The sequence below is a fragment of the Opisthocomus hoazin genome, chromosome 8 (assembly GCF_030867145.1).
Source record: "Opisthocomus hoazin isolate bOpiHoa1 chromosome 8, bOpiHoa1.hap1, whole genome shotgun sequence".
Taxonomy (NCBI): Eukaryota; Metazoa; Chordata; class Aves; order Opisthocomiformes; family Opisthocomidae; genus Opisthocomus; species Opisthocomus hoazin.
Genome location: NC_134421.1, coordinates 10,870,397 through 10,897,460, shown reverse-complemented (window position 1 = coordinate 10,897,460; position 27,064 = coordinate 10,870,397). Strand labels below are relative to the sequence as shown.

Genomic DNA, 27,064 nt, shown 5'->3' with positions numbered 1-27,064 from the left:
TCTCTTGTACAGTCTTCTATATTTTTTTATGTTGACTTTCTCCGAAGAGTGTAGCATACACAGTAAAATATTAATAATGTAGTATGTTTACCTCCTACAGTGGAGCTTATTTTGTTATTTAAGATACCTTACTTATGATAATTTATTTCAAACTAGAAAACCCCTACCCAAATCATAATGCTGGCCTTCTAACCTGCTGTCTGTATCCAGCAGTGGGCTCTGGGGTGTTGTGTGCCCATTAGATGGCAGCATTATATAAATAGAAGAGAGAACTGTGGCTTGTCATCGGATTCCTCAGAGGACTTGACTCGCTGTCAGCATTGGTGCTCTCAGGATTAAAATCAAATTAATCTAGAATAATGCTACAGTAAGGAAACTGATTACAAGTATCAAATACATCAATTTGGTTGTAAAACGATACTGTATCAATTTTGTTTAAAGGTATTCTGTGTTCTTGGTTTGTCAATACCTTTGCCGTATTATTAAAGGAAGTATTCTGACAAAGACTTCTTATTTTCTAGAAAATTTGTTTGCCTAAATGACAATATTGATCACAATCATAAGGATGCTCAGACGGTGAAAGCTGTGCTAAGGGATTTTTATGAATCAATGTTTCCCATACCTTCCCAGTTTGAACTGCCAAGAGAATATCGGAATCGTTTCCTTCACATGCATGAACTCCAAGAATGGTATGCTGCACGGGTTCTCTTCGAGTGTAGTGTGATAGCATGTAATTATAGAACAGATTGCTACGAGTCCTTTTTTCCCTAGTATTGTCATGAAGGAGTTAACAGTGAAAATAAAATGAAAAGATTTGAAATGGACTAAAGTTTGAGACTTGCAGGTTTCCTGTTTTTCTGGTGCTCATACGGTCATTACCATTTCATTGATTGGTCCTAACCTACTTTAAAGAAAAAGTTTCAGGGTTTTTTAAATTCAGGACTTCTGGCTTTCTTTAAATGTAAAAAAACCCAAAAAACTATTGTTTGGAGTGCCTGTTGCACAGGGACAATATAAACCGGTACGTTTCTCACTAAGTGATTTTTTTGTTAATCTGTCAGACAGCAATAATCAGCTGGATAATCATCTGAAAAAATACACGTCTCATTTTTGCATAACGTGTGGAAGTTTTTATGTGTACCTCTTGCCATTTCATAAATAACTTCAGAAATTGGGGTAGTTGATTTGAGAATACAAGCAAAAGGTTGGCAAGTACAGTGATAAAAATGAGACAAGAAGACTAGGTCATTTTGTTGCTGATCAGCAAATTATGAGAAATAGCTGGTAGTAAGGAAAGAAAATGTTCGTGGAACTGTAGAATGAATCAGAAGGGTTGTAGGTGACAATAGGTGTGGATTGTAGTGCTACAAGCTCTGCTGCAGCAGTGACGGGGGGGGGGGGCGCAAACCCATTTCAGCAGTTAGCTGTAGAAATTTGGGCTGGAGGAGTGGACATATTGTTGTCGCCCTTTTTGACGACATCCATCAAGACTTTGTTAGCTTCAAAAGAACACTTTATTTTGACTTGTTTGTAACCAAAGCAGATTTCTACTAGGTGGGTTAAAGCATGCTGAAATGCTGGTGGAAATCGACGTTTATCAAAATGTTATCAAAATGAGTGAATCATAGGACAGCCCAGGTTGGAAGGGACCTCGAAAGATCATCTGGTCCAGCATTTCGTGTCAAAGGGAGCCTAGATGAGACGATATAGCACCCTGTCCCGTTGCGTCTGGAAAACCTCCTGTGGTGGGGACTCCACCACATCCCTGGGGAGGTTGTTCCAGTGAATGATTGTTCTCACTAGAAGAAAAAAAAAGAGAAACCTCTCCCAGTCCAACTTGTACTTGTTGTACCTGTTGCCCCTTGTCCTCTCTATGTGGCTCTTTGTGAAGAGAGAGCCTCTGTCCTCTTTCTAGCCACCCTTTAAGTTAAAGTTTATATATCTGAATTTGTAATATATGAAGCTGTTTTTCTGTTTCTGTCTTTCTTTATGCAGGAGGGCATACAGAGACAAGCTCAAATTCTGGACCCACTGTGTTCTAGTAACACTTATTGTATTTACAGTCATCTCATTTTTTGCTGAACAGGTAAAATTAATATCTTCTTATCAAATTTATAACACTTAATAGATTGCTGTATCTTCAGGATGATGTAAGATAGATTTTTTTTTTTTAAATAGGTTTTGAAAAGTAGCTAGGATTTGTCCTTCATAAAGGAAGTAAAGAAGTTACATGACTAATGATTGGGTTGCTTCAATTTTTAAGTCTTCATGTTGAGATTCTTTGAGAAGAGAGTCATATGGTGGGAAGGACAGTGGTATTCTCTTTTCAGGTGCCTTGTGACTGTCAGGTCCGTTGTCAGTGTGCTAAACTTGGATGCTCAAAATCATAATTGTTTTCAAAATTCTTGGTCTATTAACAGACATATTGGTAAAAGTGCAAAGTAAGTTAACAGAAGAAAATGTAAGTAATAGCAATACTGTAGTCCTGAAGAGAATCTTGAGGTATTTAGAGGCCTTATCCAAATCTCATCCCTAAGTAATTGCAAAGACTCCTATTGAATTAAAAACGTTTTGAATCCAGCTGGAAGGAAAAAACCCACCACATTTGCAAGCATAAAACGGCTTTCTTGAACATGATTAATCCTGCTAAACTTAGAGGGAGTCAATGGAACAAATCATATGGGTAATTCTTTGCAGGTTGGGGCCTTAAGTAACCTTTTCCGTGGTCTGATGAAGAGGGTGTAATTCTTTAAAGGTTGGCTTTTGATTATTATTTTTTTCCCACCTGTAACTTTTGCATGAATCTTTCCCTTGATTTTCAGCCTTTTTTATAGGAAATATTAGGAAACTTGCCCTCCATTAGTAACTTGATTTGGAAGGGGGTACTCAACTCAGTAGTACAGCTAGGTATATAATTACTGTTTTAGGATGCCAGCTTTGTGTTGATCTTTTAGAAACTGAATGTAGCCTGGTGTTACATTAATTTAAATACACAAATTAACTTGAAAATAATCAGAATGTAGGCATACTGTATTTTTCACTTTCTGCTTGTATTCCGGTTATTGAGAAACCCAATGGAAATGTGCACGCCTAATGATGAATTTGAGTAAATACCTTTCTTCCTGTGCAGTGGGGGGGGGCGAAAAAGACAGTATTGACTTAATAACCATGGATAATACAGATTTTATAGTTTCTAGGATGAAAGCCTGACCATCTGTGCACCTTTAGCCCAGCAGAGAACTAAATACTGTATCTTTTTCTCTCCTCAGCTAATTGCACTTAAACGAAAGATTTTTCCAAGGCGAAGGATCCAAAAGGAAGTCGGTCATGAACGAATCAAAGTGTAGAAGAGCTTTATTTTGGAGATCAGTCTACCTCAAGATGTGATAAGCATTTAAAATCTCTCTCTCATAAGTGTCTTTTATGGTTTGACATTTAACTGCGTTGATATGAAGAAAAAAAATCATGCATCTACAGTTAGAATCTCCACAGTACTCTTCACGATATACAAGCTGCTGGAGCTGTGACAATGCAAAACAACAACAAAATAAAGTTGCGGGAAACCTGTACATAGGCAGTTTTCAACAGATCTTACTTTACAACTGTTAGTTCATGGCCGTGTTATCCTTTTTTATAAAAAGGGTTACCTAAAGAAATATAGCTGCATTTATTGCAGTGGATGTTGCCAGCTACATAAAATGTTGGAAGGCAAAGTTGTCTGGGATCAGCTTAACAGGTCCTTGATCTTGCATTCCAAAACATTTTGCAAATTTCTGTCGTTGCTGCTTTTTTTTTTAGTCCTAGGGGAAAATTGAGAATTATGTAACTTGTCATTTAGTAGGCACTTTTTGATGTTGACATTCTTTAAAGCACAGTGACAATTAATCGCCCTATTTGTAGTATTTAATTGGGATCTGGAAGAAATGTATGCTAATAAAAAAAATACACAGTAAAAAAACAACTAATGGTTATTTGAAAGATACTGTATATCTGTTGTATTATATTCCAAAGAATACAATGGTGTTATTTCTTAACTTGATTACAAAGAGGGTTGTAATCAAATTAAAATGATTAAGGTATGGTATTTTACAAGCATTGTAAATACAAAAGCAAAAGTGCCTCTCTGTATGAATGGGTAACAAACTGTTTTGATGTAGCAATGTACGGGAGCAGTGTTTCACTTCAGAAAACAATATTTGTACTGACATGTGAAGCTTTGGTGTTTTTAAATTTGACAGGGTTTGGCCCTGTATTTTGCTGAGACATCAGAATAGTGCAGTCTTATGTGTGAAAGGATACTGAATCTTTTCAAGCAGAAATTTTTGGCAATGTATCTTCAGTTAATTGTGTTAGCAGTATTCAAAAAAGCATTAATTTTCGTAATCAAATGATGTACGAAATGTATGTGCATATGTATTGTAAGATACTTGTTTTACTTTGAAATTAACTAAAATGTGCTAAAAATTTTGTCTGTTAAGTTTGTTTTCAAGTAAACCAAAACTCACCCATTCTGAAAAATTAGCTATTAATGCATATGAATCCTTATGTTAAAGTTCTTATTTTTCCCTTAAAAAAAACTTCCAACAGTAATAATTTTAATATTAATTTGAAGCATGGATAGATTCTCAAAGTAGAATCAAACTTTTGAGTACTGTAAAAATGCAGGTGCTTCTAATTATCAAGTTTGTTTCATGCTAGCACTATATATTATGCTGAAACGTAAGTAGTTTACAGTATTTCAGACTGGCAGAAAATGAGACATTTGAAGAAATACAAGAAAGCTTTGATAGCTTCTTACACTTCAAATTATTATTAGATAGATTCAAGTTTTCCTATGATCTGTTTTTTTTCTAAACTAACTTTTGGCATTCTAATCAAAGTAGTTGGAAAAACTCAGTTGAAATTTTAAGGTGGATTTTCTGCTGAAGTTAGGCATAAATAGTTTGCAGAAGTAGCTCAGCTGTCACTGTGATTCCTTTTCTGTTTAAGCAGTTTTGAAGGTAAGTTGATGGCATTTTCTTTAACTTCAATACTAATAGCCAAAAGACAGAGCATAAAATTACTGAGAAGCATCCAGTGAAAATCACTGCTAAAAATTTGTGCACATGGTACCTGGGGGAAAAAAAAAGGCAAGTGAGGAAAGCAAGATACTACGCGAAAACGACTGTGGTGACAACGAAGCACCCAGCCAGGCCCTGACTGACTCCTGCAGCAGGAGGAGGGAGGGAAGCGGAGAAGCAGCAGCACAGAGCTATGTGTTTTGGTTTTTTTTAATTTAGATTTTGTATTTGGTCTTTGTAAGTAAAGAGCAAAATACCTTTTCTGGATGAGGACAGAAAATCCTGTGAGAACAGTAAAAAAATCTGAAACATATGTAGTTTGTAAAACTACTCTGACTGGAGAAATAGTGCCTGTTTGCATTGCCTTGAGGAATAATCCTCCCTCGGCATCATAACATGCACACATCATAGCATGTTTTGCAGACTTTTTGTTGTCTGAATGAGGAGTTAAAGCTATTTGTATTTAAAGAGGAAAAAAAAAAAGGCTAAAACGAGGCGAGGTTTAAACGAGTTTACTGCTGACACTCAGCACGACGTGCCCGCCGCACGGCGGGGAGAAGGAGGTGTTACTGCGCCCGCGCCTCTCCTCTCTGTGAGGCCGCCGCGTTTCCCGCCTTTTTCACCGCGGGGGGAGCTGCTGAGGTGAGCCCGGTCATCGCTGTCGCCTCATCGCTGCCGGCCTCTCTCGCTCGGGAGAGGCGCCGGAGGGAGCGTCAGGGCTGCCAGGGACCCTGCTGCCGGCGGGGGTGAGAGGCTCGGCACGGAGTGGGGTTCCCTCCCGCCTGAGGGAGGCTGTGAGGCGTCCTCTCCGCGCCGCTGGTGCTGCCCCGGGCTGAGGCGGCGAGAGCGGAGGAGCGACCATCGTAGGTCGGAGGGAGAGGGAGAACAGGGCTACGACACTGCGGTGCCCTCAGCCTTTGGCACCCGAGTGGCTTCCCCTGGAGCCCTGTTGTGGCGGTGCTGTGGTGCAGGTCCAAGCCTCCCTTGCTGTTCTGAGGTACAAACAGGTGGGACCCATGCTGAAAAGCCCTACATAGGAGATTCACACAAATGCTGGTTTATTTTGCATCTTTTGGGGCAGGGTGAGAAAAGAAGGTGAATTTCTCTGAGGAAATAGTTGTTAAATACACAACTGTGGATTGAAGATACTTGAATTGGCCAAAGCAGGTAGCTACACAGGATGGGTAAAGACTGTGGGGTTGTGAGGTGGCAAGATTGTTTTACAGTGCATGGAGGGACTGGGGAGCTCTGCTTTGTGTACTGATCATCAGTACAAAGAAAAGTGCCTGTATGTGAGAGAAAATGTATGTGTGGCAGCTTGAAGGTGAAGCGCTTTGTTTGGCAGCACAGACAGGCACAGCCAGGTGCTGTACCAGTACCTTCCTCCTTAAATCACGTTTTCAACGGATGCAGTAGTTGAAAAGCAGAATGAGTACTGAAAATTTTCTCTCATTTGAGCATAATTTTAATGCAAGAGCTTTTGATTTTCCAATTAATAATTTAAAGAGGTTTGGCGTTTTTTCTTAAAGAAATGTCTAAAAATCTTCACTTCGTACTATATAGAGAAGCATCAATCACAGGAAAAAGTGGGTATTAAAAAGCAATGTTCCTTGCTTAGTGTGATCATGTTGTATATATCTGTATAATTTGTGGTTAAAAAAACCCATATTTTCATAGCCATGGACAACTAATTCCAAAAACAGAAATGGGAAATTCAGGTGTGTGAGACAGGTGTTAATGTTGGGGGGACTTCACAGTCCTGGAAATTCAAAAGATCTTTACTGGAGTTCTCAGTTTCAGTGTGTGAACTTAATTTTCAGATCTATCTTTGCCTTGGCTTGTGGAAAACCTATTGATATTTCTAGCTGTGTTGAATTGCGCCTAGAATGATAAGTTTATCCACTGCGGAGTCACATCTTGCTCAGTTTGGAAAATAGGGAGTTTGCAGCTGATACTTTTTTCTGTATTCTGTCCATCTTACAAGTAATCCTGTTATTTTTTGAAGGATTTTAAAAGTATATGTCATGTGACACAACTTAAAATGCTTCATGCCGCTTGCTATCAGCCAGAGGTAACAAGAGAACAAATATTTCAGCAGGGATTCAGTACCTTGCTGTTTCCTGTTGTGTATTCATAGAATCATAGAATAGTTGGGTTTGGAAGGGACCTTTAAAGGCCATCTAGTCCAACCCTCCTACATCTTCAACTAGATCAGGTTGCTCAAAGCCCCAGTCCAGTGGCCTTGAACATTTCCAGGGAGGGGACATCCACAACTTCTCTGGGCAACCTGTTGCAGTGCCTCACCATGCTCAACAGTGCAGAATTTCTTCTATGTATCCTGTCTAAATCTACCTTCTTTAAGTTTAAAACCAGCACCCCTTGTCGTGTTGCAACAGGCCCTGCTAAAGAGATTGTCCTCATCTTTACTGTAAGCCCCCCTTCACATACTGGAAGGCTGCTGTAAGGTCTCTCTGGAGCCTTCTCTTCTCCAGGCTGAACAGCCCCAACTCTCTCAGCCTTTCCTCATAGCAGACGTGTTCCAGCCCTCTGATCATTTTTGTGGCCTCCTCTGGCCCCACTCCAACAGGTCCATGTATTTTCTGTGCTGGGGCTCCAGAGCTGGACACAGGACTCCAGGTGGGCTCTCAGCAGAGCAGAGGGGCAGAATCCCCTCCCTCAGCCTGCTGGCCATGATTCTTTTGATGCAGCCTAGGATACGGTTGGCCTTCAGGTCTGCGACTGCACATTGGTGGCTCCTGTCCAGTTTTTCATCCACCAGTACCCCCAACTCCTTCTCCATGGGGCTGCTCTCAATCGTTTCATCCCCCAGCCTGTATTGATACTGGGGGTTGCCCTGATCCAGGTGCAGGACCCTGCACTTGGCCTCATTGAACCTCATGAGGTTTTCACTTCTCCAGCTTGTCCAGGTCCCTCTGGATGGCATCCCATCCTTCAGGCCTGTCAACCACACCACTCACCTTGGTGTCATCTGCAGACTTGTGGAGGGTGCACTCCATGCTGCTATGATGAAGATACTAAACAGTGCTGGTCCCAATACGTACCCCTGCGGGACACTGCTTGTCACTGATCTCCATCTGGATATTGAGCCATTGACCACTACCCTCTGGATGCGACCATCCAACCAATTCCTCATCCACCAAACAGTCCAGCCCTCAAATCCATCTCTCTCCAATTTAGAGAGAAGGATGTTGTGGGGGCTGTGTCAAAGGCCTTATAGAAGTCCAGATAGATGATAATTTCTATTGTTGGTAAAGTGCTGAGGAAAAAATTACTTTGTCACTCGTGTTTAATAATGACTATGTTATTTTCCTTCCTTCTATTTTACTCCTTGTATATTTACAAAAATACACAATATATAAAAATCAGTGTTACTGAAGAAATGACTACTGTTTTTTTAAGAGGGCAATGTATTTGTAAAACACTTAAGAAGCTGCATTAGTTCCATTACAGAATGCAGAGGTATAATAGCTAAAAATAAAGATAATTCAGAAAGTGAAAATTGCCCAGGATTTTTAAAAATGGCATATGTGTATGTATATGCCTAGTGTGGGATGGCCTGTAGAGTCAGGTTGTTTTTATGGTTTATCATTTCTGTATTTTGTAAAATAGAATATTGGCATAGCTTTTGGGGAATGCAGTTTGACTTTTTGAATATCCTTACAGGTGGAGACTGTTACAAAGGTGTCAATAACAGGTCAATGTAAGCATGAAAATCTATTCTAATTATTGTGGGAAAGCTAGGTAACAAATGCAACATACCATTTCGGTAGGAAGAAAATCTCATTATGGCACCATCGGGAAGAAAGCATGGAGGAAAAGCCGGTAAACCAGCACAGGAAGATAAAGCCATACCTACCTATGACTTTCAGGAGGAAAGAAAAGAGCTGAGTGGATCAGAGGATGATATTAGAGAAGGTGCTTATATGATTTTATTATTATTTTTTTAAAGTTAAGTTAATAATATTTCTGACTGAATAGAAATTAAGACGCTTCCATATGAGCGTCTGAGTAAGCATGGTTCATAATGTTTGTGGCAGATAGATTCCTATTGTATAGTTTTGATTGTTCAGGGAAGAGAACACAATAGAATAGCTCTGTATAGTGCACTATTATGTCTTAAAATGATAGGTGGACTCTTAAATAGAGGAGGATTTTCGTACATGATTTTGTTACCTTACCTCAATGCCATATCTTTGTATCACCTGGCTCCATGTAACACTGCGAGATCAGGATAGAACAGCAGAGCTCTGCTCGCTTGTGTGGAGTGCTGAGTCGGGCAGGGTAGTTGGAGCTGTAATGCTGGTAGGGTTATAACTACTTCAGGAAGAATCTGAACCGAAGAAAAGAAAGAGGAAGAAGCAGAGGAAAATGAGGAAAAAAGCAAAGGAATCAACCAAAAGATTCTTGTTTAGTTCTGAGGGAGTGGCATAAAAAAGTGGACTTTGCTTAAAAATGCAGTTCTCATTCATCACATGATGATTTTTTGTAAAGTTTCATGTACCCCCATTTCTGGATTTTTGTCTTTCAGCGGTTATCTCTGGGCTTGCTTCTCTTAATTTCTCCCCTTCTTCATTTGTTCAGACTGAATTTCCCCCACCCCCCTTGTTAATAAAAATCTGACAGCCAAGGATTTTTGTTTTTTGGAAAGAATATACATATCTGTTCATGATTTTGCTTTTTTAAACGTCAGAGTACACAATTTCAGTACTTACTTTACAGCAAAATGAAATTCTTACACATTGGGCTTTTTCAATTTTTAGATTATTTTTACCTTTCTGATGACTGTTATATTGTGAGTTGGGAGTAATTGTATAGTAGCGGACAGAGAAACTAAAACTGGCTGAGACCAGTCTAGAGGAACTCGGGGCAGCGCCAGCTCAAACCTGGCCTTGCAGAATAATTCACCACCATCTGTCAACTCCAGATTCAAAGTTTTAGGAGCTGTGTGTATTATAAATGGAAACGGAAACCCGTGAGACATGTTCAGAGAAGTAGCATTACAGAAAAGTAATTACACTTTTAATAATTCAAAAGACACCTACAAAATAGCAGATATTTTTGTAAATCTTTTTGAAATTTGTATTAAGGTGAAACACCAGTATTGGACAAGCATGGAAAGAAAAGACCTCTGGTGACTACTCATGTGGTTCCAGATGATGTGGGGTAAGGTTAGGATTTTTTGAATTATTTTTCCCAAAATAAGCAAGTCTTAAATAGATAATGATTTTATTTATTCACTATGCTTGTTTTGCTTGGGTTTGTTTTGGGTTTTTTTCCAAGTATTTGATTAAAAAATCAGGTGACAGATAATACAGTAGTTGTAAGTAGAAAAAGAAAATGTAGCAATTTAAAATGAGTAATTCTGCAGTTTCTTTGTAGATACTTTTGAATATCCATAAAAAACTGACATGTTTGAGTTCTTAGTTTCTTTCGAAAGATGATTTAAGTTTTATCCTAATAATAATTAATTAATTTAGTTAATAATTTCATTATTTTTTTCCCTCATCTTAGTTGCTTGAAGACATTAACAGTATTTAAATGATCCAACTGTTGCATGAAAAATAAATTCTTTTTACAGATAAATCTTATGAAATTCAATATTTATGGGGAGTATAAATGTGTTTGTTTTTTTTTTTTTTTTTTTTACTCTTTAAGAAAGCAAGTTATAACATGTGGAGAAGATGATATATAAACATTTTCTTTATGCACCATGTCCCTTTTTGGACATGTCAGCTGTTGTACTACTGCCTTACACACTGGTGTTATCATCTTAAGAGTGTTGTAAAAATAACACTGATATTATTTGTCTTCAATTTTTCTTACTGTGTCAGTCATGCTAACTGTGATGGACTTGTTTTCATTTGATATTCCGAATACCTTTTGTGTTTTCTTTTTGTATAGGGAAGGATCAATTTTATTTACCATCCTCCCTCACTCAGGATCCTTTAATTCCTAATACTGCCTTTTTACCGGGGAGTAAGCTAATAGATTCTAGTAAATTTCTAAAAAACCCAGCAAATAAGTCTAAAAGAGACCTCTCACAGGAAGAGAGTTCTTTTTTATCTTGTATAACTGTAGCAGCTTTGTCACTGCTTATAAGTAATAGGTACGTGCATAAAATTAGTTTTAAGCTTATACAGTAGGTCTTATTCTAATACCAGAAAACAGGCAAATAAAAATTTTGAACACTATTTTGTAGGGGCGAAGTACAGAATATGCTGGAAAGATTTGGAGGTAAGTAAGATTACATTCTAATAAATTAGAAAAAATTCATGTTTAAGTTGCAGAATTGGCAGTAATTCCTTACCATAAAATAAACTTCAAGTTTTACACAAAATGACTAGGCTTTGTAGCACTTTTCAGCATTTCTGAAAAAAACCAACTAATTTTCAGAAAAAAAGTTGTATCATCTAAGTAGAGCAACAGGAAAGAAGAGAAGGGAATAACTGCATATGAAGTGAGATATGAGTATTAGCGTAGGTAATTACAAAGGAAAAAAGGAAAAATGCATGAGTGGGTTTGATTATCAATTTCAATTATAAGATGAAGTTTAAGAGATAGTGATTATATTGTAGAGAAAAGGGACTATATAAGTTAGCTATTGTTAATTTTTTGTTAGAATGACATAGAAGAGACTGCGGATTGCAAGACTTGAGTGAGAAATTAGGGTCATGTAAATGTTAGTATAAGCAGCTAAATAGAAAAAATAGTTCTAGACAAGGAACTTTGGAAGTAGATTGTAGCTGCGATACAGAATGAGCTAGAGAGTAGTCTGTACTCCACACCTTCAGAAAATTAGAGAACGGCATCAGTAGAAGAGACAATTCCAGCACTCAGGAAGAACAGTACAAGTTTATAGAAGAGCTAAAGAATGAGGGTAAGTAATGCCAGTCATCTAGTGATGAAAGATTTATGCATGACACCTAGTTGGATTTAGTTTAGTCGTTTTCAGAGCCTCAGATGGCTTTACTTAGAGGTAAATTTCCAGCTGAATTCTAGATAGCTGACATGTTAGGGAAAAAACACATTTAACTTGTAAAGAATTTATAATACACATAACAGTGTAACAAAGCATCAAAAATCTGCGGAAGGAAGGGAGAACATCTCAATGCCACTATTACTAACTCAGTAGCTGGCTAATACTTTCATTGTATGTATAAGAAAATGCTGTACACAGTCATTACCTGCGTGTAAATCTTAAGGTGAAAGTGGAGTTCAAGGAATTCTTTAAACCATGAATTAAGACTTTTTGCTGTTAAGGTACATATTAGAATGCTAATGGAGATTTAGCAATCTAGATAGGAGGATTTCAGTGTTAAAAAGCTAGGGTTGCTTGTTATTGACTCAGAAATAGGACAGAAGGAAGGAAACTGAATGGATCAGAGAGAGAGGATGCTGTGTCTGCTCAAAAATGATAGGTTTGGCATTAGCAGGGGCAGATGCCTCAGCAAATTAGAGATTTGACAGATGTTTCCTGAAATCTGCAGTGAGAAGGAAAAGAAATTGCTGTATTAACCTTAAGCTGTGACTTGTTTGTTAAATCTCCAAATGTAAATTGAAGGGAAACAAACACACTAACTTACATTAATTTAAAAGTGCTAAGTCTCTCAAGTATGAAAAAGTTTCTCATTCATTCGTTCAATATATTCACAGTGATATTAATCACATACGACCTGTAATTTATTTCTGAAATTTAAGCAATTTGAATATTACTCTGAAACATGTTTTTTCTAGGAAAAAATGTGTCAGCATAACTAAATTCCTTGAAGGTCTGGAAACTGAGCTGGCACTGTAGTCATGCAGCTAAACTAGTAAGGATTTTGATGGTGTGACTAAAACACCATTAGATACTAGAGAAGAGAGCAAGATGTCTGTGTTTGGTCTGGTTTGTGCAGGGTATCTCTAGCTTTGAATGGAGAATTTATAGACTGTGAGATGTCCAAAACGATGTCTGAAGATACGCAGTGTGAACTGATTGGATGGTGCTTCTAGGGTTTCAAGCATGTATGTGTGCTTATTGTATGGATGATATGTTAGAAGTGCATATTGGACCATAATAATCGGTAGGGGAACACATTATGACTGTGTAAGGAACTGATTTAAATGGACATAATGGAAGCACTCCTGCTACCCTGAGTTCGAACTGCTGGACAGTTTCAGTTCACTGTGTCTGCTCAGAGCCGGTCTCACACCATACCCACTACCGTCCTGGCCAGAATGAAAGAAGCTAGAGCTGAGTCACGTCATGGTAGGTCCTATTTGGTCTGGCCCCTGAGAGAGGTGGGACCCCAAGCAGACACCAGAGCAGTTGGTGGGGCTGGGCAAAGACCGGTTGCAGCTCCAGAGGCCAGGTGTCGGTTAGGGAGTATGGGGGGTTTAGGGATGCAGCACCCACACTGGTGCCAGCAGCAGATTGAGGGACACTCTGAACACAGCAGCCAGGAGCCCAGATCACATTAACTTCTTTCCATTAGAGCATACTCGCTTCTCCAAAGCATAACTCATCAGCATTTATAATAAAATGCACACTGTATCTTGGTATGCTTAATTTTCAAATATTCTTTGATTTTTAGCTGACATTAACAAGGCTCTCTTAGCTAAGAGGAAGAGATTAGAAATGTATACAAAAGCCTCACTCAAAACCAGTAACCAGAAGATTGAACATGTTTGGAAAACACAGCAGGAGCAAAGGTAATGTTTCCCCTTGTTTTTCAAACCTGTGAAAACAAATTCCCTTTTGTGTCACAGCACGGATAGCTGGTTCATCTTCCTGCAGTTAAATAGCAAAGTAGTGTATCTACTAGTTGAATACCTGCTCAGGTCCTCTGTTTCTGCTGCCTGCAGTTGTGTCCACTTGTTAAATTGACAGTAATAGTTTAGCATAGTGCTTTCTCTTTTGAATGGAGAAACTTGAGATTGGGAATTTTGAGAGCAAGGTACCTTAAAGAGATGGTTTACTTTTATCTTTACGGAGAATGACCTTTGACGTCATGTTAGTCTTCTAAACCAAAGTTTTTATTTTTTCCACTCAAGTTGCAATTTTCTGTTTCTACTTGAAAACTGAAAAAATGTTCAATAAGATTTTTACACCGTTCTGGTGAAGAAAGAAAATAATTTTCACCCTGCGTAACATTCCTCTCGCCTCTCAAGGTATATTTAATTACTATATCTGATGCTACAGCTGGAGCAAACTGAAAAATGAGACGGCTAAAAAATTATTGTCAGCAATAGTTGTAATTGTGTTGGTGTTTTTACATACATATATTTGAAACTTCCATTGACAAAATTTAAGTTTACATAGAGAAACTAGAGTATAATGAACTAATGAATGAGCTAATCAGTTTTTCATTATAAACCAACTGTGTTAAATCTAAGATCTGCAACTGGATTAGAAAAACAGTAAATCTCAGAAAACCTGACACTGTTAGGAAGAAAAGTTGTAATTTTTTTTTAACCTGAGATTTGTATATGAGTGCTGTCTCCTTATATGTTTATAATCCACATTCACTCACCAGGTGTGTGTATGTATGTGTGTTCAGTTTTTGTTTTTCAAAACATAACGGTATTCAGTTAGGGCCAGATATGAAAATAGCCTGTTTCTTTATCTATGCCAGCTCCTTTTGTTCTACTCAATGTGTGTGTTGAACCTCACCTTTCCCTGTAATTCTTCGTAGCATTTGTCATACTTACAGCTAGTGTCTGTTTATAGGCAGAAGCTCAATCATGAGTTCTCCCAGCAGTTCCTGACTCTATTTCAGCAATGGGATGTAGATGTGCAGAAAGCAGAGGAGCAGGAAGAAAAACTAGCGGTGGGTTTCCAGCATGGCATCAGTTTCATGGTATTTTTGCAAGGAGGGAATATTGTTTAGACACTCAAGAAACACAAAAACACTTTATGTAGTTTAAACAAACCTGTGATTGTTTGCCTTGATAAATATTTTGAGTTTGGTGGCTCTCAAACTGTAAATGTTTGCGTTTTGGGATATAAAGTGAACAGATGTGCATTTACAAACTTTATTGCAAGTTTATCAACGGCAATAAGTGATGCCCTAGGCCAGCACATGGCTTGAGAAAACCCAAGACCATTCATGAGGAAGATGTGTGGTGCTTCTGTGCATCCATACTCTTTGGGTTCAGGAACAAAGGAGTAAAGGAAAGCAGCTGTCTTTGAGCATGCATTGCTTAAAGGTATGCCTGCATATAATAAATGAAAATTTGATTACTGGAAAGGGATAGGAGCTACAGAATGGAATGTAATCACGTTGATGTTGCTGTATTTATGTTCCCAACACATTTGCAAGTTTTGCTTTTCCCTAGGCAGCACATTTCCCTGGGATACCCTTGAGAACTGCGTTGGATAGCAATCCTCATAGGATCTCACAGGGATAATTCAGGTTGGAAGGAAGCTCAGGAGATGACTCAGGGCTTAATCCAGTCTTCAGTCTTTCTTTCACCAATAAGAACAAGGATAACTCTGCAGGCATAAATCTACATTATGTGACCCAGAATTCCAGCCAAGGCAGAATTTCTGATTCTGATTAATGACATTAGTGTTGCTGTCCAAGTGCTTTTGGTTAACTAATGCAGTTATTTTCTCTTCTGCTTCAGAATATGTTTCGTCAGCAACAAAAAGTTTTTCAACAGGCAAGAATAGTTCAGGGTCAGAGGCTGAAAACCATTAAGCAACTCTATGAGCAATTCTTAAAGGTACAGTAAATTCTCTTCTTAGAAGGAAGGTGATCATTAATCATACCACTTAAGAAAGCTGTATTAATTCAACATTTATGAAATACAGAGATTAAGGAAAATAACAGCCTTGCATGAATATTTATGTTAGTGTCTTTCCCTTATTTGTTAAGAACATGGCTTGTTCTCTCTATACTTGCATACAGATTGCATCTGTTTAATAAATGATTTAGTTAAATGTGTTCTCATGGGAATGTGATTGGCTCGCCTGTTTAAAATATTTAACCGCCAACCTCAGAGCGTACTTTCTAAACAGAACACGCTTTTGTACCAGTTTAAAGGTTATATAGGTCAGTTAAATCATCAGGATTTTGTCTTAATTATTCCATTAGATTTTTGGTATGTACTTATAAAAGTGAAACTTGACAGTCTATTAAAAATACATCTTAGGCTGCAGTTTACTGCTTTTATTACTGCTGGCAGGTGCATCCCCCATAATGAGAATTGGATAGCAATTTTTTTCTGTCATTAACCTTTCTAGCTATTGCTGCTTCATGTAAGGAAAGTGACCCTTAATCAGTTGTGATTCTCTTAAAATTGCCCAGTTAGAACTTCCTTCATCTCTTCCTAAGCAACATTCATTAGAAAAGGGTTTTCCTTTCCATAACCTGTTATTCAAGGTAAGCATTCACTAAAATCTCAACAGGAAGAATCTGATGGAAGTAATAATTCGTGGTAAAAACAGGCCCAGCTGGATGGTTATGTAATCAGTCCCGTTTAACTTTCCTGTTGCTTTATCCATAATTTTTGTATTTGCTGGGGGTCCCTACAAACACCATTTTTTTTGGACAGTGCTTACAGAGATAATGTATTTTAAACACGATTCATACTGATCAACTGTGGTGTGTTTTGTTTTTTTTTTTAACAAAGTATTTTCTAACATAGTAGACAGCACACAGAAAATGATTATGAGCACAACTACTCAAAAATTTGACTTTTTGGGTAAAAAAAAAAAAACCAACCTCCCTGTCATTTTATACTAAGAACAAAACACTTTACTCCCAGCATTTCCTTCCCCCACTATTTTTTCTAAGTAAGGTATTAGCAATCTAAACTGTGAGAAAAATGAAAGTACCCTAAGCGACTGGTTTTGTAATAATGCAGAGGCACAGTACCATAGAATAGCTGAAGGGCTGACGTGGGAAGGCACCTCTGGAGGCCCTCTGGTGCAGGCAGCAGGTGGTACAGCAGGGCTACCCGGAGTCACTTGCCCAGGACTTGCGTCCAAATGGCTTTTGAGTATCTTCAAGGATGGAGACTCCGCAACCTCTCTGGGCAGCCTGTGCCAGTGCTCAGTCACCCTCACAGTAAAAAAGTGTTTCCTGCTGCTTTGCACCACTCCCTCACCCCCCTCCTCCAGGTATTTATGTATATAGATAAGATTCTGCCCCCCCCCCCCCCCCCCGAGCCTTTTCTTCTCCAGGCAGAACAGTCCCAGCTCTCTCAGCCTTTCCTTGTAACAGAAATGCTCCTGTCCCTTAATCATCTTTGTGGCCCTTCACTGGGCTCTACCCAGTGCGCCTGTGTCTCTCGTACTGGGGAGCCCAGAACTGGACCGAGCACTCCAGGTGTGGCCTCACCAGTGCTGAGTAAAAGGCAAAGATCACCTCCTTCGACCTGCTGGCAGCACTTCTTCTGATGCAGCCCACGAGACAGCTAGCTGCCTTTGCTGCAAGGGTGGACTGCTGGCTCATGTTCAACTTGGTGTCCACCAGGACCCTCAAGTCCTTTTCCGCGAAGCTGCTTTCCAGCTGTGTGGCCTCCAGTATATATTGGTACATGGGGCGGATTCAAGTCTGTCAGTTTATAACAAACCTTAATTTCTGTTCAAGTGATTTCCTAACTGGTCCTTTTTTTGATATTTCAGTAAGTTACGGTATGTTTTGGTTTTTTTCAAGTCTGGTAGCTTCGAAAAATAAATCTGAAATAGACCAACTTATTAGTTTAAGATAGTTGAAATTTACAGAGGACATTACAAAAGCATTAATAAATAATAACTGTTCCAAAATGTCAAAAATGTCTTTATCACAGATGAAAAACTGCACAGGTGAAGTATTACTCTTGAGTTTTTCTCCTCAAAGAAGATCACAAAGGTCTGAATCAAGCCTCAAACAAGCTTAACTAACTACAAGTCATTATGTTTAAACAGGAACGTAGACTGGAGTACGAAGTCCTGTATGATTTGTCTGTGAAGTTCGTGGCAAAATTCATCAATTATCAGTGACCACTGCTGCTGTAAAGATTAAATTGTAGTCGGAATAATGGTTTGTTTGTTTTAAATTAACCCTTTGACATTGAATAGTTCTGAATTAAGATTATCCTTAACTTCAGAGCATGGAAGAGCTGGAGAAGAGCAATGAAAATCTTCTCGCTGGTGCACAAAGTGAACTTCGCAAAGAAATGTCTATGTTGCAGAAGAAGATTATGATGGACACCGTAAGTGTCAGATCTATGAAGAAATTAAATGCAAAAACAGAACATTCTATAGAAAAGTCATTTGACACTCATTTAATTAGCTCAAACGGAGAATGTTGATGTGGTATCTGCTCAGTATTCTCTCCTTTTCTTGTAACAGCAACAGCAGGAGATGGCAACTGTTCGCAAGTCTCTTCAGTCCATGTTATTCTGACGGCTCAATGGAGAAACAACTTGTACCTAAGTAACACGATACAAGTATAGGCATTAGCCATAGAGAAGTATCTTAAGATTTAACTGTTTTAAAGTTTCTATTAAAGCCTTTCATGGATTGTTCTAGTCTTGTGTCTGATAATGTTGTAAGAACGTGTATTAGTAAATTTATTACTTTTGGGAGGAGGGTATGGACCCCAAACCATTTACGGTCTGTCCAGTTAATCTTTACCTACTTAATACTCACTTTCAACAGCATTGGACTATTTAAATTGTTTCACTTCTTATAGTTGTAAATTGTAACAAGGGGAAGAAATAATGAAAAATGCATTACCCAGATTTTACATAATAACTTTAGGCCTTTAGGTACATTGTGCAAATAGAAGCATTTTTCACAAGCAGCAGTCATAGTTTCAATATTTCATGTTCTGACACATCAGCAGTTACAGAAGTTCAGAGAGTATGACATAGCTCATGTGAGACTGTTTAATGATGTGTATTATGGTAAATTAAATTTTGTTAACTCTTTTGTTAGGCTAGGCATTGTAGTATCTTTGTACTAGTAAGAGATTTATGAACTGCTGTAGTCTGTCCAAAAAGCAGGTTTCTTTAGTTGAATGATGAGCTGTGTCACAGCTTCATATGACATATGCTCAAGTAAGCATAATTAAACATAACGCATTTTGGGGTATATAGTTCCTTTAGAACCACTATTAGAAGTAATCTAGCTCATTTATTTAGTACAAGTTATTACAAGCCTTTGAGATGGAATATTACTTTTTGCAATTCCAAATGATTAGCAATTTAGGGAGGCCCAAGTTTTAAGGATAAAGCATTTATCTTTCATGTACCTTATTACAGGAAATAAGTATAAATTAAACAATCAATCAGCTTAGCTTGCATGCAGTTTGTTTTTACAGAAAACCGTTACGCCTGAATATCCACTTTTACCAATTAGGTAGTTCCTAACATATTTAATGCTTAGATTTGATACAACAGTAGATAAACCAAAAACCATCCACACACACAAATGTGATTTTTTTCATGATGACGTATTTCAAAACCAGTTCATGCAGATTCTTCTCCTCAGCTTACTAGCATTTTTAGTTCAGAATCAAGTCATTTGATGGTGGTTCTCCAGTTCTGGGAGCCAGATTAGTGATGGCTTCCGCTCTTAGGTTGCAGCTGAAGTTGAAGAAGCAACCGGTACAAAGCTCTTTTTGTTCAGCGTCTGTGAGGACGCGGGGAAGGAGCAGACGCAGAAGTGACACTGCTAGAATGATGTGTGAGGCAATACGGGGCTCTGGTGCCTAACAGGTAACTATGCTAAGCTGTAACTGTCCTGCTGAGTCCCAGCCTTCCAAGCATGATTAGATGATGCTCTGACAGTTTTTGCCTCCTGTCTTCAATACTGGGTTATTGATTAGTATTGCCTCATGTTTCTGATCTTCCAAATGATTTCTGCATTAGTTTCCCATCATCCACATTCCTCAACCATACCCTTAAAACTACTTATACCTACTACCACATGACACATTTTCGAGCATTCTGGTGGACCAAACCTTCTCATTCTAAAAAGAGTTGCCTAGATCTTTTCATCAGGTTGTTAATGTGTTTACAGTATTCAGACAAACTGAAATGGTCTTTACAATCTTCTTTCCTATCCGCTCGTGGCCTGGGTTCAGGCTATGTTGATGCACAGATGGTATATCCTCCCTAGCCTCAAACAGGAGTAGTAGGAATCATTTGGAATTGGTATTGGTCACTTAGAGTGCTAGTCCTGTGGCAGGAACTGTTACAGTTAGCCCTCAAGTGTATCGGTACACCCTTGGTAGGCAGGGGTGTGGTAGATGGCATTTTATTCCCCAACATTTATCAGACAGTACACCACTTTTCAAGTTCCTTGAACACTTCAAGAAGTCTTTGAATTACTGTGCTACATAGCAGCAACTGAAAGTGGTAACAGACACTTACATTCAACAGCTTTTTACAAAAATCATATTCAGATAACACCTCTTTAAAGGAGCTTGAGCTTACAGTGTTTGTGTACAAATGATAATAGATAATAAGATAATATGCTACTAAGCTTGAGCTTACAGTGTTTGTGTACAAATGATAATAGATAATAAGATAATATGCTACATTTCTTTAATGACCACCACAGCCCTTCGGCTAGGCATCTTATGGTAGCCAGCGGGTCTGTTCTTAAAGAAAGAAAAAGGCTGATAGTGGGCTTGACTTTCTGTTTTGGAGAGTTTTACCATACATTAGTGTTCAGTTCCGTGCAGTTCTGTTTGGATAAAGTACAGTGACAGTTACAAGACAGATTACAAGGCAGATGAACACAGCGACTGCAAACATACTTCAGAGGGAATTACATATGGGGGGGTGCATTGTTACAGTCAAACAGTCACAGTCATGTAAGTTTATCGATGAACTTTGTCATTCACTTGTGCGGTTTCACAGATACAAGTTAGGGTAGGTAAAGGTAGTGTCCTCGAAGTACACAACTACCTATACCATAATGATGGAGTACAATGAGGCAAACTTTATTATGACCACAAAACCAGAAACTGGTCTTGAAAGAAAATACAAGCTACAACTGTATTTAGTAGCAGTAGTTTATACACTTAGATACTAGAGAATGCATGAATCTTAAAGGCACTCATAACTGTACTTTGAAATAGAAGATTTTCCTGAGCTATTCCTCCTTCATCCTACTGATCCAGTAGCTTGTTCGTTAAAAATACCAGAACAGAGATTAACGAGTAGCTTTACGTCACAGATGCCTCATTTTACCAGTCTGAACAGTGCAGTACTGTATTCATCGATATCTCTGACTACCACTTCACAGCAGTTCCAACAAGGCTTCAGAAACTAACACTAGAAGATTAGTCACTTGCTCTAGGGAAAAGTGAAATTCCTCTTCGTATTCTGGTTGGCAGCACCTTGGTTTGCAGTCTGCTTTCACCAGACCCGAAGTACAGAATTCGGGTTACCTCACAGGAAATGGCAAAAGTTTCAAATGTGGTATTTTTGATATGAAAGAACAGCTGCAATCTCTAGAACACAGAGGGAAATACATCCTCATTCAAAAGCACTGATCACAATCGAATCTGCAGGACTCTGTATTTAGGAATTCTAATGTGGTAACGTCTGGGATAGAGTGAGCTTTCTCACAAAACTGTTTTCTTGGCAAGCTTAATCTGTCGTCCCAAAAAGAGAGAGGCTGCTGCATTCACCATTCCCCTAACTGCTTCTTCTCTTGTCCTTGACCTATTTAATCAGTCATCATGGTTTTGAACCTGTTCAGGAGCTTGATGAGATGAAATTCTGAAGACATGTATATGAAGATGAGCAGCAATCTGCAGGCATACACCAGTGGCATATCTCAGCATATCAAACAAGGATATGAACTTCAAAAGAACAAAACAGAACAGGTTAAAAAAAAATCCAAATATTTTTTACAGTTATCCCTACTATCAATTCAGCTATACTTTTATCAGAATCTATCCAAGGGTCAAGTTTAACAAGCATTTTAACAGACAGACATAGGGTGGTCTGGTTGAGAAGAAAACAAAAACAAAGCCCCAAAACACAAACAGCACTGAACACTTGCAAAGTCTGATAAACAAAGGTTTGTCTGCAGTTAGCAGAATAACCTTAAACAATCCACTTGAACTAAAGCATAGTTACAAGGCAGAGCTGTAAATTTACTTTCGCATCTCTGTGCCAAGGGAAGGAAGCCAGTCAGCTCCCAAAATACAGGTTTACGTGGTACCCTGGCACTCCCTCCGCACTGACAGCTGAAATCGGAGCCGGTCAGAAATGGCAGAGCAGAATGACAGGGACAGTTCTCAATCCACTCCGTGAAGTACACTCCAAATGAAAAGGACAAAACAAAACGCTTACCAATGCTATCCACAGAACAATGTATTCATCAATGAAACTGTTGAAATACTGGTCCAAAAAGAGAAGTCCTGGCCCAATAAATGCAGTGTCCTGAAGACAGATTTCACTTTTTGTCATGTGAGCCACCTATGTGTGGGGAAAAAAAAAAAGACAGACACAAAAATTCATCCCTGCAAGAGCAGCGTAACTCCCAGACCACTGGCACAGTATCCTCGCCCAGGAACCGCCTGCTGGCCCCGGTTCCTCGGGAGCAACCAGCAGGCAGGCCAAGCGCTTCGCAAACGCTTCAGGGCCTGCTGCTCCCTGACAGTTTCTTTCCAAAGGACCAGGTAACCTCTTTCACGTTATTCAATCAATAAATAGCACTTTCATCAGCGGTATCAGCTATGTGAATTATCAGTTGCTATTTTTTTACTTCATTATATAAGAAATGCGTACATGTCCTTCAATGTTCTTCTGTAGTATGTAAAGTTACATCTACACCAGTGCATTTCAGCTATTTGCAGGGGTTCCCCACTCTTTATTTTTTCAGTGCTGTATTTGAAGGGTAAGGCTATGCAAGTGTATTATTGAAAATGAGTGCTGCTCACTTGAAATACTGTGTTCAAGTCTAACTTGAAAATTTTCACTGTACTTAGCCAAAAGGTAACCAGAAACTAGGCTTCTGCTTCGGTGACAAGACTTGTTTTCGCCGTCTAGTAGAGATAGCGATGCGTGCACAGAGACACTTCACACAATGACCAAGAGAAGATGAATACTAGAGGCGGAGGGAGGGAATCTGTTCGCCCCAGCACCTTGATCCTTCCCAGTTTAGCATTCTTAGAGACAACTTAAGCTCACCTTTAACTGAGAGGCAGAAGAAGAGTTTTTTGTAAGAAGCTGGAGACCTGGTCAAGGACATATGAAGAGTTCATACCAGGAAGTTCAAAAATGGCAGGAGGAAAGGAGCCAAGTTTGCCACAAGAAATCACCCTAGCATTCACAGAATCACAGAATGTTAGGGGTTGGAAGGGACCTCTGTGGGTCATCTAGTCCAACCCCCTGCTGAAGCAGGGTTACCTGCAGTAGGCTGTAGAGGACCTTGTCCAGGCGGGTCTTGAATATCTCCAGAGAAGGAGACTCCACGACCTCCCTGGGCAGCCTGTAAGTAAGCATTCCTTGCTTCCACGCATTGTGGACACTTGGCAAATACGATTAAAGTACTGAGAGGTTCCTGCGAACAAGGTGGTCTCTCAGCATAATATAAACAATGTTAAACTCTATGCTGAACAGCAAAATTCAGAGAAAAGCCTGCGCGTGTCCCAGTCTAAAGAGAGGACAAACCACAAAGGCTTACGTCCAGAGAGCTGATGAGGGCTTCCACTCTTAAGCCAGCAGAGGATGTATCTGGCCTGCTAAAGGGATCCGCTGCACAGACCTTGGCTCATGTCCCCACTGGGCTTCCCACCTGGTCACGCCTTGAAGTTTTTACTGCACTTTGCTCACTCTGAAGTGCCTGAAGGACAAGGCCTCCTCAAACAGTATCAGAAAACTGTGAGAGCTAAACCCACAAATTCCTTTCCCCACGACCTTCACAGATTTCCCTGGAGCAGACTATCCCCAAAGCGGCACAAAAGCGTCAAGGGAAACGCAGTTTGCTCAGAAGGGCCCGTGAGTGAGCTGACGTACACACAGTGATGACTGCTGGCTACCAGGACCCAGCGCTCCTCAGAACGAGCCAGGGAGTCTGACAGAACAGATGAGCTGCCTCAAGTTCAATCTCAAGGCTCAGTCTTCTTATCCGCATTCTCTCTTTCGCATTGGTAGCTCACTAGGTGAAGTCCTGTTTAGCAAGAAAGTCTGTAGAATACCTGTTTTCTAGTGTTTGAAAAATGGCATGCCAGGGGGGAAAAGAAAAAACTGGCTGGATTACTGTTGTCAGCAAATATGTAGTAAGGCAGATTTTATTTTTTTAATCCATTGATGAGGTTTTTAATTACAACAGATAAAGACAGAAAAGTTTCTCTCTTCATTTTAATGACTGAACTAAATTTCTATTTCAGGTAATTAAATCAGAAGTCACGGCACTGTTAGTAAGGCTTGAGGGAGTACAGTTATGATGTTAAAGACAGACGTGTATTTCTAGGACTAAGTTAAACAAAACTGGAAGTTCTAACCAATACATTCGACAATAAGTACGTGTTTGTATCAGTGTCATACATAATCCCTCTGTAGCAGCCTAAGTCTAGTTCAGTGTCTGGGTCATAATGAGACTGGTAGAACAGCGGCAGAGCAGAATGGGAAAGCTTGCACAGTGCCCGGTGATCCAGCACACCTCAAGCCAATAACCAGTTTATTTTTAGGAGGTTTAGGACTGAAACAAGATTCCTTACCACCAACTTCTGTGAGATTTTAGCATTCACAAATCCAAATGTCAAGACATAAAGGCAAGAATGTTTTTCAAATAGCCGAGTTGTAGATTTTTTATAGATCATAATGGCCAATGTGATAAGTAGTCCAATGTGCAGGCCCGGTGAAAGAACACTTGTTCCCTGAAATACAAATGGACAGAAAATTTGTCTTAGGGTTCAGTCACACAGTAAGGTCCAGATTGATTGATACATATTGCAAATCCCATTAAATGAAACCAGAGCTGTCAAAACTCAGGGAAAGCCCATTGGCGTTATGCCAATGCTACCGGTATCCTTTGCAGTGACCACTAATCAATTTTGTAAGAGAATTCATTGCTGGTTCCAGTGGCAGAAGAAATCCAGTAACAGGCAGAGAGAAAGTAGGTAACAGAGTCTTTGCTTTAGCCATCCACCACCCCTGTGCTTGTCTGTCTAAACGCTTAAACAGATAAAACCCTTATGATCATCTGAAATGCAATACATCAGCATCACAAATTATTCGAACCTCATTCAGATTTTTAAAGCAACTTACTGCTATTGTAGATCCGTTCTTTCCAACCCCTCCGCCAAAGATGACACGGAAGTAATTGAAAGAAGAAAGTGCTGTTCCACACAGTATGCCAAAAACTGCAAAGAACTTCAGTTCTAAGCCCACCAGAGGGACCTTAGCACGAAAAACAAGAGGAAGATATTAAAAGTCAAGGATAACACCTTTTTTAAAAAAAAATATTTTAAAAAGCTACTGATATCTACTAAACAATTGTTTCATTTGAGCTCTCGCTTTCCCGGGAACAAGCTCAGGAGCACAGTGTTTGGAATTTTCTTCCTTACTAAGGAGATGACGAAATTTCTTTTCAAACGTTTAAAACTCGACTTTTGAGTACTTAAGTTCTGGTCTTGAAATTCAGCTAGATTTTACTGGGTTTGTCCTTATGATGTTCTTCAAGTATTTTTACGACGTAAGCAAAAACTTGACACACACCAAGACAGGGGAGGGGGGAGAAGGCCAGTGCCTTCTCTTTCCGTGGCTAACACAATACTGAGCCACAGGAAACACAAACACCATCTGCCTGCGCTGTGTTTTGGTACATGTTATTTGGATGCTGTATCTTTGCATTTAGAATAGTCTCCAGATACAAATTTTAATTAAACAGTTACCTTTCAGAATCAACTGCAGTTTCAAGGAGACTTCCAAAGGCAGCAGAGGGTTTAAAAAAAAGAAGTAGTAATAAATTGAAATCATTGACTATATTTTTGAATATAGATTGTTTTGAGATACAGCATAACTACCACAGATTTTAATACTGAATAAAAATCATAACTAAAAGTCTCATGCACCTACTTTCTTTTCCAACATGAAAATAAGCTGTTTGAAAATAGAACAAAGGCATCTTGCAGGATGGGGAAAGGAAACAAAGTTTAGCTAAACATTTTTTAATTGCTGAGTAACCTCGTGAATTAATTTTAATTACTTTTATATTTAATTTCCATGGTTATCAATAGCATGGAATGGTCTCAGCTCTTCCATGTGCCATAACCAAGCAGAACTGCACATTTCTGAGTGAGGACCCTAGCAAGGATGAAGATGTCAGTCTAATACACTTTTGGTCCCATCCACTAAAATGCATCTTCAAAGATCAGAATAAAAGCCAGAGATAGGGAAATGCTTTGGGACAGAAAACAATTCTTTACATATAGATATTCACATTTATGTCATCTCTGACATAACTCTTCAAAATCAGTACATCTCCATTGGCACATAAATATGGAATACTTCTCCAAAAACCTCATCCCATGGTTTTGTTAAGATTAAAGCATTTAATCTTTATATTTTAAAATACAGCATCCTATAAATCGTATACAAAAGAAATAAAACTAGAACAAAAACTTTCTTAAAGCTCAAGCATCTGCAGAGTATTAGTTCCATGTTTAGATCAAGTTTCTGTGTGGCAGATGGGGTCTTTTTTCCTCTATGTAGCTCTAAATTTGTGCACAGGAAGTCACACCATTATACCTAAGTTAACTACAACATAAAAATAACCTGCGTTTGTACAATAAGCTAAAACAGAACGTTGGACAACTAGCAGGTGTTGATGGTACTTGCACAGGATAGCTTCAAATACCATAGGAACTGTCAACTCTCAACAGGAACTCCGAATACCTAATACGCTTACCTGATAGTCCCATATTGCTGCGCCACCATACGCAGAGATCAAGAGCAGCGCTGTTATGGCAATCTGAACTTCAGTTACATCAACTCTGTGAAAGAGAAAAAGAATAGGAGATTAAAGAAAAGGTCTTTTCGCT

At 39.0% G+C, this 27,064-nt stretch overlaps 3 protein-coding genes across 5 annotated transcripts in view; 2 read left to right on the top strand and 1 right to left on the bottom strand.

Annotated features, from left to right (window-relative positions):
- GNPTAB (N-acetylglucosamine-1-phosphate transferase subunits alpha and beta) overlaps positions 1-4,467 on the top strand; it is a 45,094-nt gene extending 40,627 nt beyond the window's left edge. The window contains exons 19-22 of one of the 2 annotated variants that reach the window (XM_075428502.1): positions 522-689; positions 1,996-2,086; positions 2,698-2,755; positions 3,270-3,346. In XM_075428502.1, the coding sequence (XP_075284617.1) occupies positions 522-689; positions 1,996-2,086; positions 2,698-2,745 (307 nt within the window). In that variant the 3' untranslated portion in view covers positions 2,746-2,755; positions 3,270-3,346. Of the gene's footprint in view, positions 1-521; positions 690-1,995; positions 2,087-2,697; positions 2,756-3,269 lie in introns of both variants that reach the window. The other variant, XM_075428501.1, reaches the window with a different exon arrangement.
- A 4,309-nt stretch (positions 4,468-8,776) lies between these two features.
- SYCP3 (synaptonemal complex protein 3) lies at positions 8,777-18,492 on the top strand. The gene is made up of 8 exons (XM_009944306.2): positions 8,777-8,996; positions 10,169-10,244; positions 11,281-11,315; positions 13,655-13,772; positions 14,791-14,890; positions 15,690-15,788; positions 18,159-18,263; positions 18,403-18,492. The coding sequence occupies exons 1-8, from the start codon at positions 8,867-8,869 to the stop codon at positions 18,454-18,456; spliced, it is 717 nt and encodes a 238-aa protein (XP_009942608.1). The 5' UTR covers positions 8,777-8,866; the 3' UTR covers positions 18,457-18,492.
- The window catches only part of CHPT1 (choline phosphotransferase 1), a 22,983-nt gene continuing 13,682 nt past the window's right edge, over positions 17,764-27,064 (bottom strand). The window contains exons 4-8 of one of the 2 annotated variants that reach the window (XM_075428589.1): positions 26,932-27,016; positions 25,290-25,421; positions 24,740-24,898; positions 22,368-22,493; positions 17,764-21,871 (exon numbers count right to left, since the gene is read on the bottom strand). In XM_075428589.1, coding sequence (XP_075284704.1) covers positions 21,740-21,871; positions 22,368-22,493; positions 24,740-24,898; positions 25,290-25,421; positions 26,932-27,016 — 634 coding nt within the window. In that variant the 3' untranslated portion in view covers positions 17,764-21,739. The remainder of the gene's footprint in view (positions 21,872-22,367; positions 22,494-24,739; positions 24,899-25,289; positions 25,422-26,931; positions 27,017-27,064) is intronic. The other variant, XM_075428588.1, reaches the window with a different exon arrangement.